This window comes from Sphaeramia orbicularis, chromosome 19, assembly GCF_902148855.1.
Source record: "Sphaeramia orbicularis chromosome 19, fSphaOr1.1, whole genome shotgun sequence".
NCBI lineage: Eukaryota > Metazoa > Chordata > Actinopteri > Kurtiformes > Apogonidae > Sphaeramia > Sphaeramia orbicularis.
In genome coordinates, this window is record NC_043975.1 from 13,350,996 (window position 1) to 13,372,669 (window position 21,674).

The following is a 21,674-nucleotide window of genomic DNA, read 5'->3' on the forward strand; positions in this document are numbered from 1 at the left end:
CAAGTTTGAAGTAAATTGAAACAAAATTGATGTTTTTATAGACATTTGAAATCTCACCCTACAAATAGTGACAACTTCAACTTTTCTTCTTGGTTACATGTGGAAAAAAGTAAAACAAGTGGTGCCAGGCTCAACAAACCCCGCCCCTCACACATATTGTAGCTTATTTTGGCATTGATCCAGCTGATGTCATCATGTCTATGCGTGTGCTGATGTCAGCAAATCAATTGCCTCTATATATGTGCCAAGTTTGAAATAAATTGAAACAAAATTGATGTTTTTATAGAAATGTGAAATTTTGGCCATTTTAAGTAAATGGGGGGAAAAAAATTTGGGAAAAATTCATAAAAAATGTAAACTTTGAACCATTTTTCCCAAAATGTAATGACATTTATTTTGGGTCACTGGCAATCTATAAACCAAATTTGGGATGAATTCAACCAATAGTTTTGCTGCTACAGATATTTGAAATTTTGCCCATTATAAGTAAATGGGGGAAAAAAAGATTTTAAAAATGTATAAAAAATTTGAACTTTGATCTAATGTTCCCAAATTGTAATGAGATATATCCTGGGTCACTGGCAATCTATAAACCAAATCTGGTATGAATTCAACCAATAGTTTTGCTGCTAGAGTGTTAATAAACAAACAGACCGAACCAAAAACAATACCCCTTGTTTTCCCTTTGGGAAAAGAAAAAAGATTTAAAAAATTCATAAAAAATTTTAACTTTGACCTGCTTTTACCAAAATGTAATCACATCTATTCTGGGCCACTGGCAATTTATAATCCAAATTTGGTATGAATTCAACCAATGGTTTTGGTGCTACAGACATTTGAAATTTCACCCATTATAAGTAAATGGGGGGAAAAAAGATTTGAAAAATTCATAAAATTTTTTAACTTTGACCTACTGCTCCCAAAATCTAATGAGATCTATTCTGGGTCACTGGCAATCTATAATCCAAATTTGGTATGAATTCAACCGATAGTTTTGCCGCTAGAGTGTTAACAAATAAAGAAACACATCAAACCCAAAACAATACGCCTTGCCTCCCCTTCGGGGGGCGGGGCAATAATACACCATAACTGACACATCTGAACTTAACCTGACATCTGCATTTGTTTTTAGGCAACAGTTACCAGGGACACGGGAACTTCGACTTCCCCCACGGTAACCCCGGTGCGACGTCGATGAATGATTTCATGCACGGCCCACAGCTGTCCCACCCCCCGGACATGCCCAACAGCCTGATGAGCCAAGACAAGCCCCTGTCCCACAACATGCCTGACTCAGTGAGTGGTCCCATCAGAATCAGAATCAGTTTATTTGCTGTTTGCAGAAAAACTGCACTGGAAAATGAGCTGCAAGAGCTTAGCATAAAATACATAAAAGACAGCACAAGGTAAAAAAACAATGAAAAATTACATGAATAACAGTAATAAAAAGACAGGTGCCCCCTTAGATAAACCGACACTCATTTGGACAAAGTGCATGAATATAAAGTGCATTATTTAGACACAAATACAAAAATAAAAGATACACCATACATTGTTAAGTGTGTTATATGAACTTGTTAATGCAACACACAGCACTGGGAAAGAAACTGTTGGCAGACCGAGAGGTAGAATATTTGATAGAACGATAGCGTCTGCCGGATGGAAGAAGAACAAAAAGACCAGTGCCAGGGTGACCAGCAGGGTCACTCTTAGTCCAGTCACCACAACTCACTATATATTCTGTTTGTATTTACATTCTCCAACTACACTGGAATTTTTACTTGAATAAAAGTATTTAGTTGCATTCCTGTGAGAGATTTATGCTGAGAAATGTAACTTACTGCACTATTTTCCTATGTTTTAAATAGAGCTGTCAAAATTAATGCGTTAATGCAGATTAATCCATCATCATGATTAATCTGATTACAAATTTTAACACAATTAACCCCTCTGCAGTGCAGAATGAGTCTGAATGTCTCTGCCAAAGCATTTGGGTCAGTTTGTCCAAGTACAGTTACAGTCACACATGAACAAAAGGGCAGTTGATCCAGTAGTGACAGCAGCAGAACCAGCCCATAAAGATGGAAGACACTAAACAGTACGTTGGCCCTCTGGGTGGAAATATGAGGAGGAAAAAAACAAAATGAACAGTCGACCATCATAAAGTGTTATACACACTCTGCAGGAAGGAGTTTTCTTTTCACTGAAGCGCTTCCACCTTAAAATACCACATTGACGCAAAGCATACATTAGTCTGGGATTCTGCTAGCACTTCAGCTAACGCGTCGTCCAGCTTGCCACAAACACGTTAAGTGCATATATATTTCCTTCTTTCTTGAGTCTGTTTGCTCCTGCAAGATGAAACACGATTAATATAGATTAAAAATAAATGATATTTAATCATAATTAATCAAAATTAATCCGCAGCAACCCTGTAATTAATCAGATTAAAAATTTTAATCATTTGACAGCACCAGTTTAAATACATACTCATAGGTTCATTCATCCGTATGACTCTCCCCAGTACAGACCTATTCTAACTCTGTTCTAAATCTGTCGTCTGTGCAGATACCTCACTCTGCCGCCAATGACCCGTCTCATGGCTCGTTGCAGCAGAGCTTACATGCGTCTCCTCACCCTGGGAGCCAATCAGGGCAGCAGCTCCACCACAGCGGACCGCCTCAGCCGTCGCGGCAGGCTCCGCCCCCTCAGCAGCAGCAGCCGCCCCCACCGCCGCAGCAGCAACAGCAGCAGCAGTCCGGCCCTAACAACCATCCCCATGGCGACCTGTCCTTCAACCCATCCAACAGTTTGGACGGCCAAGCGGGGTCGGACATGCCGGAGCCATCTTTAGACGTAAGTTCATATTTAGTGGTTTTTATTCAGTATTTTTTCTTTTTTATATTGGTTTAGTTATAGTTTTATAAGTGCTTAAGTAGTTTGTTTTAAGTTTATTTGAAGAATTCATTACTTTAGGTTTAGTTTTAGCTGGTGAGGGTGTTTTATCAACAGGTATATCCATATATTATACATTCAGAAACTATTTATCTACTAATACATGCCCTTTGTGCATGGCCAAAAAAAGGTTCTACACACAATATTGTGCACAATCTATCTGTACTCACGTTATTATAACTTTTGTTCTGTGATATTAAACTATATATATATATATATATATATATATATATATATATATATATATATATATACATATTGTACATACTATAATGTTATATTAAAACATAATAAGCTACCTATCATTAGAGTTATTACTACTACTTTTCCACTTGTTTCTACTAGTCCTTTCCAATATGCAATTGCAATTTTTTCACTTCAGTTTTTAATAATTTTTTATAGTTATTGTATTGCTTTTTTCTTGCGGTATTTCTTGTGTGTATATTCAATGTTGTGCTGCTTTTGATACTTCAATTTCCCGAGGGTTTTGCCCAAAGGACCAATAAAGTTCTATCTAATCTAATAAAATCCAATCCAATCTAATCTAATAAAATCTAATCTAATCCAATCTAATAAAATCTAATCTAATCTAAATGAAATCTAATCTAATCTAATAAAATCTAATCTAATCTAAATGAAATCTAATCTAGTCTAATAGAATCTAATCCAATGTAGTAAAATCTAATCTAATCTAATCTCATAAAATCTATTTTAATCTAATCTGTACAGAAAATGCATTTTAGTTTGAGGAAAAATACACTTGATAAGATTTAGATTTTTGCAGTGAGAGGATGATGGTGTTTCCATGGTAACTATAGAGCCTCTGAACGTCCAAATGGGTCATATGTGATGACCATGAAAAGACGACAAACTGTATTTTACACCAGTTATTTACACGTATTGACTGGATTGATTCAACATGTGTTCAACAGTTTAGATCAGTAGATGGTTTTGGTCGATGGTGGGTGTTTGGGTCTTTATGGGTTAAACTGAATTGTGATGTCATAGCATCAGTTCTGGACCCCATTATTTAGTTGTAGTGTCTCTTTATGTATTTTGTGGTTTTTGTGATTTTCTTGCTTCATGAATGCGTATAACTTCAGTGAAATCTAACTATTATGAGCTCACTTTGCTTCTCGGCTAAACTTGTCGTTTCGTCTTCTTCGCAGCTTCTTCCAGAGCTCGCAAACCCAGACGAGCTGTTGTCGTACCTGGACCCCCCGGACCTCCCCAGCAATAGCAACGACGACCTTCTATCGCTCTTCGAAAACAACTGAGGCCATTCAGACACATATGAACTTCTCTGACAGCCTGCAGTTTCCCTGAGAACCCAGGGCGCTCGCTCAGTACTTGACAAACACAAAGATGCACTCCCTTTCTCTTCTTCCTCTTGTACAGTTTTCATTCGCCAGCGCAGATTGACTGAAAGAGGTTAAAACACAAAGACACGGCAGGATGGAAGGGGGCGGGGTCAGGGGTCGGCCCCGCCCTCTCGCTCCCTGTTGCGATACCTATGAACTGTGCAGCTATACTCAGTTGATTTTTTTATGCCACACACAGGTGTTTGTGTGCACATTAGGAACGTGTTGTAGCATTTTTTAACCATGTTTTGTTTCCTTTTTGAGAAAAAAGGAATTCACTGTAAAGAGAAAAAGAAAAAAAAAAAAAACCTGCGCTATCTGGCCGGTGTGCATTTCTGTCCATGTAATGTTATTCCAGTCTGAGAGGCCACAGCTTCCTGTTGTCACAGCTCCATTCCCTCACTGGTTAGTCTGGTTCTGTTCTGTTCTCCACACATTACGTAAAAAGCACAAGAGATTTCGGCAATGCAAAAAAACAAAACAAAACAAAAAAAAAAATCTGTCTTTACAACAAAAATCTGTCAAAAATGTTTTTTAGAGCGGTTTTTTGCTGAATGCCAACATTTTAAAAAGCTTTTTGGGAATGATCGGCTTCCACTTTGTCTACGATTGTGATACATACATAAATATTTTTGTCAAAAAGAGATATCCTCTGAGGGTTGACAGCTGGAACGGATTTCGGCCTTTAATCCACACAACACACACAAACACAAAGAAAAAAAACACACATTTGTACTTCACCGTATTGTATAGTAGTCATCCTCCTTTAATGGAAATGAAAGGTACAATATGAGAGATTGGGGTTCCTGTGACGATCCTGCTGCACTTATTGCTTCCTGCTAAACCTCCTTCCACGCCGTCTGCTCTGCATGAGCCTGGTGTCACTTGTGCGTGTGTTTTATTTGATTATTTTTTATTTTATTTTCACTAAGTTCTCTCCCCTTGTTAAATAATGTTCCAGTAGTCTACAAAGTGCATGTGTGCCAAGCCCTCGTCTAGTGCTGTTCCAAGTGGTTAAAAAAACAAAAAATATAGTTTTTTTTTTTTTGTACATTTGTTTTATGATTTCTGTCTAGTCTGATTTATTTAACACTAACGTTGAAGGGATAAAGCTGTCAGCAGTACACTTATCATGTATTTGCTGATTTTGTTTTTTTTTTTTTCTGGTTTTTATTTGGATTTTTTTTGTTGTCGTTGCTGCATAATTACACTATCCATAAATCGTTTTTTGGGAAACTGCTCACCAAAGTTAGAGGGATGAGAACGGAGATGTTTGTGTTTGCTTGGTGCTGTGTAAGACTGAGAGTATGTATGTGTGTGTGCGTGTGTGAGTGTGTGTGAGTGTGTGATAGGAGGTCGTATATACAGTAGCGGAGGTTTTATCCGTCGCCGCTGTTCAAAAAGAAGTGGTTTTTAAAGCAGTATTGGTGCAGACCTTTTGCCACATTTGTTTTCAGCTTCACTTTTTTGAGAAGAGTGCTGTTCAGTATGCAAATGTATTATTTTTTAAGAAATGCTATTGTACTGTAAATATCATTGTGAATATTTTTGTATCATCTTAATAATGTTTGTCCTTCGATCATTAGTCGTTCGACCTAACCCGCTCCTCAGATCCCACCTGACCACTGACTATGTTTGTAACCAGCATACGACAGCTGTCTCGTCTTCTTGCCGCTGGGGAAAAAAAAAAACAAAACAAACCAGCAAAACGTCTCATAAGCTATTCCCTCCCGGTGCGCTCTGTCTCACACCTGTCGCATGCAGACAGGTGTCTCGTACCCCCCCACACCCCTTACCCCCCCAGCCACCCTGCATCAGCTCAAAGTGATCGTATAACATATAAGTTTTCTAAAAATGTCACACCTCAAGCTCAGTTTGAAGCAATATTTCCTTTCTGATGTATTTGATTGATTGTCGTCTGCTCATGACTTTATGTTTTCCATTATTCTGACCAGTAATGGTTTTTAAAAAGACGTGGTATCAGCCGGCTTTCAGTGTAATTAGTAAGTGAGCTATGTGAATATCATAATTGTTGCTAATTGTGGATACACAGTGGTATTTTAAAGATATATCACAACCATATTTTAAAGAAATTCATGATATTGTTTATATTTTTGTTATAAAATGTGGCTTTTTTAAAAGCATGAGACCATATACATTTTTATCCCCTTTTTTTGGTAAATTATTTTGTACTGGTTTTCTTATTAAACTGTAAGGCTAGAAATCCAATTTCTTTCAATTGTAGCTGATTATGTGCTGGTTCAAAATCTGCTTTTTTTTGTTTGTTTGTTTGTTTGTTTGTTTAATGTTCATGTAAAAAATATAATTTGTTCCAGTACAACACGCTGACATGTTTCATATTTCAGTCACTCGTGAAGTCCATCTGTTAACAACACGCTGCCACATTATGTTCATTTTTTTTAATATCTGAATTGAAACTTTTAATCAGTCCCATGGAAGTTGTTATCATTTCATATTATGTACAAGTTGAGCCAATTTGATGTGTTAGGCATCACCCCAAATCTGTAGTTGCACAATCACAATTAAGGGCCATTTCTCTGGGGGAAGTTGTTTAAGAAAAAAAAATAAAAATAAAGCAAAAAAATAAAGCAAAAATTAATTTAAAAATTTTAAAAAAAATACAGAATGGAAGGGCACGTTCATCAATTGGCCTGGAGATGATTTTTTTTTTTTTTGGGCAAAGCTTGGTCAAACGTCCCGAGGATGCCTGTATATATGTAAATGAATATAGAGACATGTGAACAGAAATGTATTCATTTTCCCTGGGAATGTGCATTGTTTCTTCAGAATAATAAAAAGCTTGCAACCCCTCTGCTGGAAGTGGCTGAATATGGAAAATGAAACTTGTTAGTTAGTGTCTGTGGGTATCTCTCAGCATTTTGTTCCCCCCTCTGTATAATACTTTCACCTCTTCTGTTAGGGGAACTGGGACAGCTATGTTTTACATGTAATATTTAGCCTCTGTGTTCTAGTCTGTCACCTGCATACTCTGAGGTGCTAAAGATTAAAAAAAAAAAAAAAAAAAAAAGGTTACAAAGAAAACCCAGGGGAACGCTCGGAGGGGTGGGAGAAAGGCGTGTGCAGCAGCGGGAGGGAGGGACGGGTCCAGAAGATTGTAACCAGATCCATAGTTTGTACAATTTTTGATATCATGAACAGAAAATGATACAATCTAAGGTGATTCATTCATTCATTGTCTCTATGTTTGTACATTGTATGTACAATCATTTCATATTCTAAACTGGTCAGAAAATAAAGGAACTAATTGTGATTTTTAGTCTTGCAGAACTGTATGTAGTTAGATGATGTGACAACCTAATATTTATCTAATAAATATGTATTCAGATGATACCTGTATGCCGCTGTCGTCTTGTCTTTTTTGCTTTTTTTGTCACTAGTCTAACAATACGCAACATTAACAATAATCACATTAACAGTCAGAAGTTCTGGAAATACAGTAGGTGACAAAAGGAGAGCAAGTTGGTACAAAAAATATGAAAATTATAAAACTAAATCACATAAAAAAATTTAAAAAAAATCACATACTGTACTGCAGTGGTTCTAAAACTTTTTACAGTGGAGTACCCCCTGAAATATACTTTTTAATCCAAGTACCCCCAACTCTTGCTTCGCTGAAAAACATTTGGCAAAATTTGTTCCTGTGTCACAGGTGTCTGTATATATATTCAAAACTTTGTAAACAAACAACATATATTTAACTGTAATATGTAAAAGAGCAGTTTTTAAGTAAATTTTGTGTGCAAAATATAAACTGAAAAGTGTCCTCTTTTAGGTTATTAAGAACATTTTAGCAAAATTTGGAAAAAAGGATCAAAGCTGGATGAAAATTGGTGCTGGTTGTTTCATTATTTTTACAAAAATAACAATGTCAATTAAACAATAAAATAAATGATGGTGGGTTTGTATGAAAATAAATACAAACATAAAAATTAATGGTTAATTACCTACTGTAGATGTTGAGAAGAATGATTAAAAAAAAAAAAAAAACTGAGGAAATCTAAAAGGTGAAGAACTTTGGTGAAATTCTTGAGGAGTTCTCTTTGATGCCAGTAAATCAAGAATGACAGTGCCTGTATTTTTTTCCCTTTACTTTCCTTAAATTTGTCTTTTTATTTTCTTTTTGGCCTTCTTTGATATATTTTATGGTGAATAATGTCTAAGGTGTATTTGCTCAGTGTTATTCTGTTTTTTGTTTTGTTTTTTGTCTTCTTCTCAACTTTATCAATCAAAATCTGGCAATACATTCAAAAGATTGCCATAGAGAAACACTAATTATTTCCAGATGGCGAATTAATATCAAACTTTTACAGAATAGTATTTGTATAGAACATTATATAAAAATAAAATAAAATAACAAAAATAAAAATCAGAGGTCTAATCAGACATCAGTACATTCAAATTCATCCATTCATATACAATCAAGGCTTCTTTGGTTCTTAATATTTCAGTGTTTTGGTTTGTTTTTTAGAGTTTGTTATTTCATTTATATAGATTTAGAACAGTGGCTGGCTCTTCATAAAATCTACATCTGTGGATAAATTGTTGAGCAATAATAATTAAAGTCTTGTACATAATTAACCTTTTTGGGGTTTTTTTCCGTTATTCTGTATTGTAAAAACAATATAGGCCTAATAAGAATTGAAGAAGAAGAAGAAGAAGATTTTTTTTTTTTTTGGTTTGTCATATGAAATGCCCCCCCGCCCCCCCCCCCCCCCTCAACTTTATTAATCAAAATCTGGTTAAACATTTCCATCATTTTCATACAAAAATTCTTATTTTCTCCAGACTGAGCAACATTTTCAAACTTAAGAGAACAATATTAATAAAGAACATCATAAAATAAAATGAAATAAAGTAAAATACAAATGAATAAAATAAATAAAATAATTATGAAAATAAAGTCAGAGGTCTAATCAGGAATCAACAAATTTGAATTTTCATATACAATCAAAGCTTGTTTGGTTTTTACATGTCTTAATGTCTTTTTAAAATTTGTCATTTCATTTTTGTAAATTAAGAACAGTGGGGGGGTCTTTGCAAATCTACATTTATGTGTAAATTGTTTGGCCATAATAATCAAAGTGTTATACATAGTTTCTCTTTTTCTGTTTTCCATTATAATTCCAAATTTAATGTCTTTGTATTCCAATTTGGGCGATTGAGTGTCCTTATCAAATGTGCAGTCTAGAATGTTGTCCAAAATGTCCTGGTGTATGGGCAGTCAAAAAATACATGTTCTAATGATTCAATTTCAAATTTACAAAAAACACAATTATTTTTCTCTATATTAAATCTTTGTCTCATAAAATCATTGCAAGGGTAAATATCATTTAGTGTTTTAAAATGAGTTTCTTTCGCTTTTGGGGGTATGGGTAGAGTCAGGTATTTGGTTCTAATCTTGATTATAATTTCTTAAGGAAAATCTTTTAATACATTTTCTGTTTCAATGATAAGGGAAAAAGATTACATGTAAGGGCACCACGCAAGAATTTATTAGTACATTTTTCTCCCATAAAATTAACATCATCATCATCATCAGAAGAAGACAGCAATGGATAGCAATAACAGTTTTATTGTATTATTTTTCCTCATTTGATTATTTTTCTGTTTTGAGTTGATAAGATGTTTAAACTACTCAATAAAAGAGCAAATTTATTGTATATATAAAAAATTAAATAAAATAAATAAATAAATATGAATGCGGTCTCATCTCGCGAGATTTTGATCCGTGGCTGCACCCGGAAGTAGTACTAGGAAAACTTCCTCCACCGGCTGACGGCGTGACTTTGGGTTGTAACTCACATATGTGTGGTAACTGACCCTCAGTGCAGAGAAGATGTTGTTCCTATCGAACAGAACCAAGCTGTGTTCGCTGGTTTTCACGGCGGCCCGGCTGTACAGCACCGGCCCCGCAGCCGCTAACGCTAACCCGGTGGTTTACTTCGACATTTCTGCGGATAATGAACCCCTGGGCAGAGTCACCTTTGAGGTAAAACCACTTTTACTGCACCAGACACGCTGTACCGCTACTTTATCGATAACATCTAAGTGAACACAGCTGAGTAAAAATTGCAAAACGTGTTCTCTGTCCGTGTTGTCTTGGACTGGTTTTTGAAGAACAGGTCGTTCGTGTTTTGACCCTCAGGCGGTTTATGAATGTGTTTGTTTTTTTTTTTTCCCCCACAGCTCAACGCAGAAGTTGTACCGAAAACCGCAGGTAACACATGATTTTCATATTAAAAATAGGTCAGATGTTAATTTAATTTTAGAGTGTGACTTAAATGACTAATGACTAAATAATATTAGTTTACCACATAACTGGTATTGTGTAGATTATACAGTTATACAATATTTGTCTGTTTTAGTTTGATTTAATCACTTGCAGAAATGTACTCTCCATTTTCTGGAATTGCATTTAAATCCTGCAGTTTCTCCATGTGCAACAAATCAAACTAATTGCTAGAGCCCGACCGATATGGGGTTTTTGGGGCCGATGATACTGATATTGGGGGCTTTAAAAAAAAAAAAAAAAGCCGATATCCAATATATCGGCTGATAACCGATATATTGGCCAATATATGAAATAAGAACACTGATCTACACAGGATATAAAAATCTTATTTTAGATAATTGTGGACAGGTGGAGAAACAGTTGCATAATAATAATGGATTGATTGGATTTATATAGCGCCTTTCTAGACACCCAAAGCGCTTTACATTATTGACCCATTATTCATTCGCGCTCACATTCTGCCTCTGGTGGTGGTAAACTACACCTGTAGCCACAGTTGCCCTGGGGCAGACTGACAGACATAAATGTTTGTTATCTCACAAATATAATTTACATAACTTTCAAATGCAAACTGTGCAATCACAAAAATAATTAGAGCAAAAATATGACTGACCACACAATTATGTTTTCACTCACAAATTTGGATGTGTCTGCCTCACAACACTACAACTTCTTATGTGGACTAAGGACTAAACTGAGCATGTGCAGAGTAAATTAGGTGAGTCCTAAGTTGTTCCTGATTGGAGCAACTGCAAGAGTTACAACTGACCTGTGTTACAACTGTCCCCAGTCTCCCCTACACTATGAACACCCAGGCCTGTCTGCAGAATGAAACTGTGAGGTAGACAGGAAGTGCACAGACATGGGTGCGTGTGTGGGGGGGGTGAATACTTCATAAGGGGGAGGGGGGGGGGGGGGGTGATAGCATCATTGTCAAAGCAGGCGTGAAAGTGAAAACTAACTTGCTTTAAAGTTACTCTTATTCTCCGGGCAGCACACACACACACACAGGAGCAGCAAGCGACAGAATCCCTGCACAACAACAACAAAAAAAAGTTTATATATCGGCTACATTGACTTCATATTGGCCGATGTTGATTAATTGGTGATACGCTATAATCGGTTGGGCTTTACTAATTGCTCATTTTGTGCTGTTTTAATTGTACCCAAGCAACAGCACAAACTAATGAGTAATATTTCAAATCATATTCCTCTAGAAGAAATGATTAAATACATGTCAGTGTGGTGTAATCACTTTCATTTGTTTAATTTGGTCAGTTTTTATAAAGTTGTTTTAATTAATGAAATCTGACCAAAGTTGTGTGCTATATCATTTATTCATTCAACACCGTTCAAAGCAATGATGAAATGTCTGTTTTACCTGTATTTAAGCGAATAAAAACGATGATTTCAAAGCAGCTGTAGTGATTGAAATAGGATTAAATGTATGTAAAATAAGATATGTGTAAAGTATTAGTAAAACACATAAATGACCCATTTAGGTTCAGTATGTTTCTCATTGCAACGTCCTGACAAAACCATATCAATCCACTAGACCACACTAAAGCAACAGTACACAACGTACTAATGGTGGTTCCTAGAGCCAGAACAATCAATCAGTCAAATTTTATTTATAGAGTGTCAAATCATAACAAAAGTTATCTCATGACACTTTACATATGGAACTGGTCAAAAGCAGACTCTCAAGCCAATTTACAAAAACCCAACAGAATTCTCCAGGAGCAAACGCTAGTGACTGGTGACAGTGGTGAGGAAAAACATCCTTTAAACAGGCAGAAACTTTGAACAGACCCTGACTCCTGGAGAAAGGTCATCTGCCTTGACCAGTTGGGGTTAAAGAGAGAGGGTAAAGGAAGAGAAAGAGAGAGAGAGACTGGGGGAGAGGGGGAAGTAGGGGGAGACACTTCGATGCACAGCAAACAAACAGAACAGAGTTGGGTAAGACGGCATTTCAACATGCTGCCCCCTCTGCATGGAACGTCCTGCAAAGCAACTTAAATCTATCTGAACTTGTTAGTTTAGGTGAATTAAAAGCGATTTTAAGGGAGTTATATTTGCTTTTTTTAATGGAATTATGCATTTTCAAACATTTCCCTGTGGTCTATATAAACTGTAAATGCTATACTTGGGTCTGAATTCTTTATTAATTCAACTCCACAGCTCCATCTTCAACCCTATTTCTGAGTAATGACACCAGAAAGGTCGTTTTGAGCGCTGGCCCTTTAAATGCAAATGAGCTAGTTCATGCCCCGCCCCCTCCAGGTTGTTGACCATGCTTTCTTTCCCGTTCAGCCACTTGTGTTCATTAATACAACCAACAACTGAACATTTTAGGTAATCAGCTCGAAGTTTGGACATATTTTCAGTTTTTACTACAACCACTGCTGCTGACAATTATGTCATACTTGGAGAAATGTTCGTCAGAAGTCTTGACCTTATATGGGCAAATGTTGTGACATAACTAGTTATAGACACAACAAATTAAGAAGGAATGAAAACAGGTAGTAGAAATCCATTCGCCAAAATGAATATAAGATAGCTTTGCAGCACCTGGAGGGTTCAAATTCCAACTTTTTTTGAACTATTCGGGTCCAAATACACAAATAAATGAACCAAAGACTAATAAAAGTGGGTTTAGCAAAATATGACCCCTTTAAAGGCGCGTGAAATCAATAATTTTGGTCAATGTAACTGTTTTTAAACTTGTATAAATGATTGTTTTGTAATTATGGATTGTAAGTTTGTTGTATTATGTGTCTGTTATCTCTTGTCTTGTCAGAAACTGTGTTATTCTGCTTTTCTTGTCCAGGTCATGCTTGAAAAAGAGATTTGTAACGTCAGTGAGGTTTTTTTTACCTGGTTTAATAAATATAAAGCATTTAGTCAGCATGAATCCATCTGAACTGTTCACCACATCCCGTTTTTGTTGCGTTTGGATCGTCAGAGAGAGACTGAATCCTCATGTTTATTGTAGAGAACTTCAGAGCTCTGTGCACGGGTGAACAGGGCTTCGGTTACAAAGGATCCACTTTCCACAGGGTGATCCCTCAGTTCATGTGCCAGGTAGGTCCTACTCTGCTCTCATTTATTCACTTTTATTCACTGGTGTCTGGATTGTCATCGCAGTGCCTTTATGTTTTCAGGGTGGAGACTTCACAAACCACAATGGAACTGGAGGAAAGTCTATCTACGGGTGGAAATTCCCAGATGAGAACTTCAGACTGAAGCACACCGGACCTGGTAACTGTCCCGATCTGAGCACACAACGACAAATGATTATAAAAAGTAGTGTTTTCTGTCTTTATCAGAGTTTTTGGGAGTTTAATTTACCATAGGGATGACCATTTTGCAGGAAACCACAGAATATTTATGCATAAATCTTTATAAGACAAAAGAACACAACAGATTATATTTGTACATTTTAATTTATGCATAAAAATAGAATAATGAGCCCGAAGACCTCAGTAGAACACAACAGGACAGATGGCTTTGAGGATATGATGTATTAAAATCATTAAAAACAAGTGTTGCCAGGAACAACAAACCCCGCCCCTCGCACATATTGCAGCCTATTTTGGTATCGATCAGCTGATGTCATCATATCTATGTGTATGCTAATGTCAGGATATCAGTTGCCTCTATTTATGTGGCAAGTTTGAAGCAAATTGAAACAAAATTGATGTTTTTATAGACATGTGAAATCTCGCCCATTATAAGTAAATGGAAAAAAAGATGTAAAAAAAAAAAAAAAAAAATTCATCAAAAATTTGAACTGTGACTTACTTTTCCCAAAATGGAACCACATCTATTCTGGGTCACTAATAATCTGTAAACCCAATTTGGTATGAATTCAACCAATAGTTTTGTTGCTACGGACATGTGAAATTTTGCCCATTTTAAGAAAATGTGAGTAAAAAAAGATGTAAAAAAAAAAATTCTTTAAATTTGAACTTTGACCTACTTTTCCAAAATCTAATCACTTCTATTTTGGGTCAGTGGTATATATAAACCCAATTTGGTATGAATTCAACCAATAGTTTTGCTGCTAGAGCGTTAACAAAGAAAGAAACAAACCGAACCAAAAACAATACCTCTTGCCTCTCCTTCGGGGGGGGGGGGGGGGGGGGTAAAATGACCTGTTTATTACTGCACTTCTACAAAACATAACTGCATATGGAGATACTTTAGTGTTCTATGTAATGCTGTTGTATGTCCACTAGATGCAGCAGTATAAATGTATACAGTAGTCTATGTGTAGGAACAACCCCTCTGTTCACTACAACATTTTTTCCCACATTTTTTTTTGTGTTAGGCTGCTTTGTCCTGGTTTATGGCAAAAATGTGTTCAAAAGGAATTCATATAGTTTAGTTTATATGGATATCTTTTATATGTTCCTCTGAAAATGACAGTGTGAGCGAATAATGAACTAATAACCCATAAAGACCCAGTGCTACTTTTGTGGCAGTTCACAAATGAATGTTTCTCTCTATTTAACTTTTCTTAAGTTATTTATCACCATTTATTGTAATATCATCCTCTGTATTTTGCGGTTTTGTTTTGTTTGTTTTTTTAATGAAAATCAGGTATTTTCCCATATCTAATTCACTGATCATGTGGATGTTCATAAAAGCTCAGATTAAAGTTGATTATCATAATATCAGAGACTGAGAAAAATGAAGAAAACATGACATTTGTAACAAAAAATATCATTAACTGACCATAAACCAAGTGTCTCCATCCACTGTCAGTGATGTTTTACTGGTTCACTACGGAGCCTCTGAACGTCCAAATGGGTCATATCTGATGACCATGGAAGACCACAAAGTGGTTTTACAGCTATTTTTAAATGTACTGATAGGATGAGTGGATCAACAGGTATGAAACAGTTTAGACCTGTAGATGGTATTGGTCACCAGTGGCTGTTGGGGTCTTTATGGAGTTAAATAATGAGGTTACATAATATTTAATTGTTACATACTATGAATTCATACTAAAAATTCATATTTACCTCATTTTGACCATTTTGAAGTTGTTTTTAATGCAGTTTAAAGTGTGTTTTATTAGTTACTGCCTCAGTTTTACTGCTCAAGCTAAGTCAAGCCAAGGCAGCAGGTTTTTTAGCTTGGATATAATCTATCTTGTGTCATTCCTTTTAACATGCTGTTAGTTGAGTATATTAAACTAACATCTGTTTATAATATTTACTCTGCAGGTATCTTGTCGATGGCCAACGCTGGACCCAACACCAACGGATCTCAGTTCTTCATCTGCACCTCTAAAACTGAATGGTATGTACTGACAGAGTAGATATGAGTGACCATTCTGTGGCCTTCAGCTGTGTGTTGAACATTCCAGATACCAACATGGCACCTCCAGTCCTGCAGAACTCAAAGATACAAGATGTGTCGTATAGAGAAATGCATTAATGACATGAACAGATATGTGCTTCTGTGAAACTGGTCCTAAAAACAGGACATGGGGGCTGAACTTCAAACCAGATGTAGACTGATGTTATGAAGCAAGTTTGGTCTATTTTAAAAATATGTATTTAGTGAGATTAGAGAAATTATTTCTCAGATAAAACACATTCTTAGGTTATTCTTTTAATACAAAAATCTGCATGTAACGTGGTAAAAAGGACACGAAAATTATGTGCTACTGTTTTTTTTTAATGTCTTTTTATTCTCTCAATCGAATCGAACTAATTATCCAAAGCAGTGGTTTCACAAAAATTACCGCTGTTGCAAAATCACTCACGATTTATGTTTAATGGACAGGTTCTGCATGTAACACCAGTGGACACGATGGGTTATGGACAAAACCTGATTGAGATTCATGAAAACCTGCATGCCTGGATTAGAAAAACCACTAGGATCATCAAATTTAACAGTGTCTTTATTTAGAGCGCAATATAAGACCATTTCAAGCAATGTTTTCAGATCAAATGCACTGACACCTAGGTGGTTTTTCCTGTCCCAATTTTGGTCCTAATATTTGATTGAAAATGCATTAATTTTGGGATGGCTCAAAGCAAGAGTATAATTTTTTTGCATTTATCTGAGATCATCATTACTTACACCCTGAGGGGAAATATGTCTAAATTTTTATTTTATTGTTTTGTCTAAAAAAGCTGGAAAAGTGCCAGGTACCAAAATAAACCCAGTTTCCTAGAACCACCCGTCTTTACACTTAATTTCTCCTTTTTTCAGGCCTTTATCTATGTTGTGTAGTTCAGGGTAAGATAAATAAAATAAGGAATTATGTTGTCACAGCTGTTGTAAACAAACCTAGCATTTAAGACACAACTACAGGTACGACAGTGACTGTGGAAAATTGCTCTAATGAGTGTATTTGACAGAAATAAATGACTTTAGCCTCATCTGAACCTTGTTATTGTAAATCAGAACTCAGGCTCCACTGGTAATCAGCTGTTTGGACCCAGAAATTTGGCCCCAGTATTGTTTTTAAAATGTTATTAATTTTGGGATGGCTCAGAGCAAGAGTATAATTTTTTTTTGCATTTATCTGTGGTCATCGTTAGCTACATCCTATGTGGAAATATGGATAAATTTCCATTTTATTATTGGGTCTAAAAAGCTGGAAAAGTGCCAGGTACCAAAATGAACCCAGTTTCATAGAAAGACCCAAATATATTAACACATGTCAGCTTCTTAACTTTCTCTGTTGCCTCTTCAGGATTATAGCCTGTTCACTTATTGGTATGTAGAGGGTCTGGGTCAGATTTTGCAGGAAAAGCTCACTCCTGCAAGTCTTGAAATCATCGATAGCAGTAATAGTACACAACAGTAATACCCTGACCTTAGTAACAAACAATACAAACTGCATGTCAGCACACAAGCACGCACAAGAAACAATGGTTTTCTAAATGTTACATACTTTACTTTTAATCAGTCGTGTAAAGGAGCCATATATCTCACTTTATCTCTCTCCACATGCACAGTTTGTACGGGTGCTTAAAACTCTTGAAAATGCTTGTATTTCAATATTGTGTTTTCAAGGTCTGGAAAGAGTGTGAATTTTCATTTAAGTGCTTGCAATTATAACTCTGTCATATGATTTATGTATTTATTTATTTATATAAACTTCTATTTATTCAAATTTTTACAACTTTACAAACATAAAAAAAACTGTTGGTAAAAATTAAAATTACAATGATGCTACATGACTGGTTTATGTAATTTATGCTTGTGCAACATCACTAGCACACTGAGGTAGTACATAATGTTTGCACAACGGCTCATATCGTCTAGTGAAATAAAACGCCTAAGTATGTGATTCAAGAATGTTATTTCTCGACAATCCAAGTGAAAAGGAAGACAAGCAGAGAAAGCCAAACCAAAAGTGACAGATTTCCATCATGTTATGTATTTAAGTCCAAATTATACTGCACTCCCAAATGTGCCAGTGGCTTCCTTCATTTCTGCAGGAAAGTACGAGTCTTTTATTAATATAGTGTAATGTATTAATTTTTAATAGTAACTCAAGTCAAAGCTACTTACAGAGAGGTGATACATTTAGAAAAATAAAACTTTGTCAAAAAGAACATTCCCAGGTGTTCTCAGTTGACTCCGGGTACATTTTTATCTTAATCTTTCTCGTGTGAGTCTGTCTGAAGAACACAAAGTGGTTTCCCTTTTTTTTGGGATAAAAGTGTTTTCCTTTAATTTATTAACTTTTTGCTTTTATGAACATAATTTTATGTGTTTATCGCGTAATACAATGTAAATCATTGTGATAAAAAGAAAAAAAACATTAATCATGACTATATGTATTCCTGAAGATATGTATTTTACCCCGATGATAAGGTACTGTGCTGGAAAAAATCTGAAAATGACCCTTAAAGTGCTTGGAATTGACCTTGAAAAGTGTGTACGAACCCTGCACGTAACTTTCCTCCAATGTGTTTCAGTGAATAAGCAGTTATGATGGTTCCACATGAAACTTACCAAGTTTTAACAAAGTTACACATAAAGATACGACCATAAAGCATTTTACTTTTTAATACAACTTAGATACTGATCTGTTTCCCCTTTTCTTGCCACTTTAGTGCGACTCCCATCCTGTTAATGAAAATTTTAATCAAGGTGCTGGTGCAGGTCTTGAAACGCTGTTTTCCAGACCTGAAAAGGCTGGAATGTGTGTGAAAGTCCTAATACAGTTTCTCTCACAGCGAATTTTAGAATAATTTGTAAGATAATAAGAAACATGAAGAAAACAGAAAAAACTTGACTATGATTGATTAACCGGTTGGTGCTGAATGATCGTAGTGAGGCTTGTTTGTGTGATGTCCATGCACTTTTGTGATTTTCGTATGTTTTGAAAGCGTTTCTGTGTAAAACAATAATTTACGGCGACTTATACATTCATTAATTCATATATTTATTAAAATGAACTTTTCTACTACACACAACAGGCACAATATCACCAAAAAAGTAGGGCACACAAGTATAAAAGTACAGAAAGTCAAGGTCTAGGGGGAAAAAAGTTTTTGAAAAAGTCTGGATTTTTGATTTGGACAAGAGCAACATGGTGTTTAATAAATACATGTGTATACATTTGTGTTAAGCCTAAAGCTCACGTTGTCGAAGAACTTTGACCTTAAACCCTTTCTAACTCCTTTTGTTTGTATCACTCACTAGTTTAGGAGTGTCCATCTTATTAAAAAACTGTTCCAGAGGTTTTGTTTCCCACCATGCTGGGAATCAAATTCTTCCTGGAAGCTGTAACGTTTTGGCATTATAAGTAGAACAATGTTAAGATTTGAACTTTGGCCTAAAATAGCAGAAATCTGGCAGAAATAGCAGCACCGCCCGACACAACGCAGCGACCTCAGAGCCCCGTCGGGTGCATTTCTGCGTGGTCTCAGTGATAATAAACCTCTTCTTCTTTCTCTCAGGCTGGATGGCAGGCATGTTGTGTTTGGCAGCGTTGAAGGAGGGGATGGACGTGGTCAAGAAAGTGGAGTCTTTCGGTTCACGGTCTGGGCGGACCTCCAAGAGGATCACTATCACGGACTGTGGAGAGCTCAAGTAAGACTGGATGTGAACGCAGGACCCCAGCTGTCGTCTCATCTGCCTGTAGATTCAATGTGAGGCTGTTTCCTCAGTCGGAGCAGAGCCATACCAGTCTCAACTAACAATACATTATTTCAGAAACCTGTCACTTTTCACTTGGGTACTAAAAACCTCTGTTAGTTCATTTCAGGGAATAATTAAGGCACTTAACGCCACAAAAGTAAATGTGAACTCAATGTGACTCAGCTATATCTTAGAGGTGTTTATTTGCATAAATAAAGTCATTTTTCTAGAATTTCAGCTTCCTGTCATCTGTCTTTTTACTACATTAACCCATAAAGACCCAGTGTTACTGTTGTGGCACTTTCCAAATAAATTTTTTCTCTAGATTTTCCTTTCTAAAGGAAGGATATTTTGCTTTTTAAAATGAATTTTTCAAACGTCTCCCTGTGTCTACATAAGCTGTAAATGCTCTGCCTTGGTCTGAATTCTTCATTAATTAAACTCCACAGGCCCATCTTTAACCTATTTCTGACCAATGACACCAGAAAGGCAATAAGCAGCAGCGACAGTGGCTTTGTCCAGTCATTGATTCTGGGAAGTGATTGGTTCAGGAGTGGAGATCTTCTGCACCTCCTCAAATACTGGCTTGGGTCTGGGAAAATCTTTTCAAAAACCAGCTCCAAAATGTCATCCATGTTAATCTGCAATGAGAGACGATCACTTTTAATTTTGTTTTAAGAAAAAGGCGAGTTAATGTTTTTGTTTTTTCCACATCTGGCATATTATAATTTATCTGTTGTTTGGATTTTCAATGTTTGTTGCAGTTATTATTATTTATGTCGAGGACATATAGTGCTTCTTTTGTTGTTGTAAATTTGCAATGTTACAAAATGCGATTTTTTTGAATTTTTATATCATGAATTACCAATTTTTATTTGCTCTTTTCATGTGATTAAAACTACTGTAAATATTCTGTATACTGATTAGCTTGCAAATCCATAGTGTATTTGTAAACTAAAGTCAAACATACACTTACTCAGGGTTGCTTTTGTTGTACCTGGCTGAGCTGTGGCTTCTCTTTTCTTGTACTCTGGGAAATGCAGATTGAAGATCAGGTCTGATGAGGAAGTTGCTTGCCAACGTCCTGCATTTTCATTCAAATGTAGGGCTGCCAGGTAAAGTCTAATGAAGAGTCAAATAAGAATTATAAAATATACTGACCATAAACATATGTTTCATCAAATGCAACAAATTTACCTGCAGAGCATTCCCAGGAAAGGATAGAGTGGAACGTTTAGGTGCAAAGCGCAGAATCACACTGGAACGCTTCCACTGCCGAAGTCTGCGTGTGAGGGTTGAGCTTCTCTTCGTCTTTTTGGGATCCTCTTGAATGTTAACAGGCTGGTGTGGCTTTTACAAATCCATACTCAAACTTGTTGCATAAATAGATTCCAAATTAAATGATAGAGGTAAAATGAGTCACCTGGTTTTAACCAGTTGCTCTTATCTCTTGAAATGCATCGTGGATGTAAACATTGAGGGAAAGCAGGATCTTCATGTGTGTGGAGGTCTTGTACATGGTTAAGTATAGCGATCCACTTTGCCACTCTTTCCTGGGGTGTTGTAGAGGAAGCAGCAGTCCAGTAGATGTGGTTTTTTTTTTTTTTTAATGTGAAGCCACTTTTTGAGTATAGTACAGTCTTTGTTTTGTGCAGTCTTCACCCATCTTTTTGGATAGCCTTAAAAACAGACAGAAAAAAATATACGTATTGCCTAAAGAACTGATTAATACAAAGGACCTTACATTTCTACCTGCAGTATACTATTGCATGTTAATCATTGTAGGGAATATTAAGCAGCAAAATTTTTTCCTAATCTAAGATTTTTTTTTTTTTTTAAATCTTACCAGAACTAGGTGTAGGTTCAATGACAGTATTGTTTCTCAGATCCATCATGGTGGAACT

General features: G+C 36.0%; 2 protein-coding genes across 4 annotated transcripts in view; both read left to right on the forward strand.

Moving 5' to 3' along the window:
• LOC115439501 (zinc finger MIZ domain-containing protein 1-like) overlaps positions 1-7,694 on the forward strand; it is a 380,932-nt gene extending 373,238 nt beyond the window's left edge. For all 3 annotated transcript variants that reach the window (XM_030163314.1, XM_030163315.1, XM_030163316.1), the window contains 3 exons: positions 1,133-1,296; positions 2,569-2,856; positions 4,125-7,694. In XM_030163314.1, coding sequence (XP_030019174.1) covers positions 1,133-1,296; positions 2,569-2,856; positions 4,125-4,232 — 560 coding nt within the window. In that variant the 3' untranslated portion in view covers positions 4,233-7,694. The remainder of the gene's footprint in view (positions 1-1,132; positions 1,297-2,568; positions 2,857-4,124) is intronic.
• A 2,409-nt stretch (positions 7,695-10,103) lies between these two features.
• Positions 10,104-20,000, forward strand: LOC115439502 (peptidyl-prolyl cis-trans isomerase A-like). Its single transcript, XM_030163317.1, is given in 7 exon segments — positions 10,104-10,347; positions 10,545-10,575; positions 13,646-13,734; positions 13,815-13,911; positions 15,885-15,960; positions 19,590-19,623; positions 19,625-20,000. Coding segments are annotated over 7 exon segments (582 nt in total). The 5' UTR covers positions 10,104-10,194; the 3' UTR covers positions 19,727-20,000.
• The last annotated feature ends 1,674 nt before the right edge of the window (positions 20,001-21,674 follow it).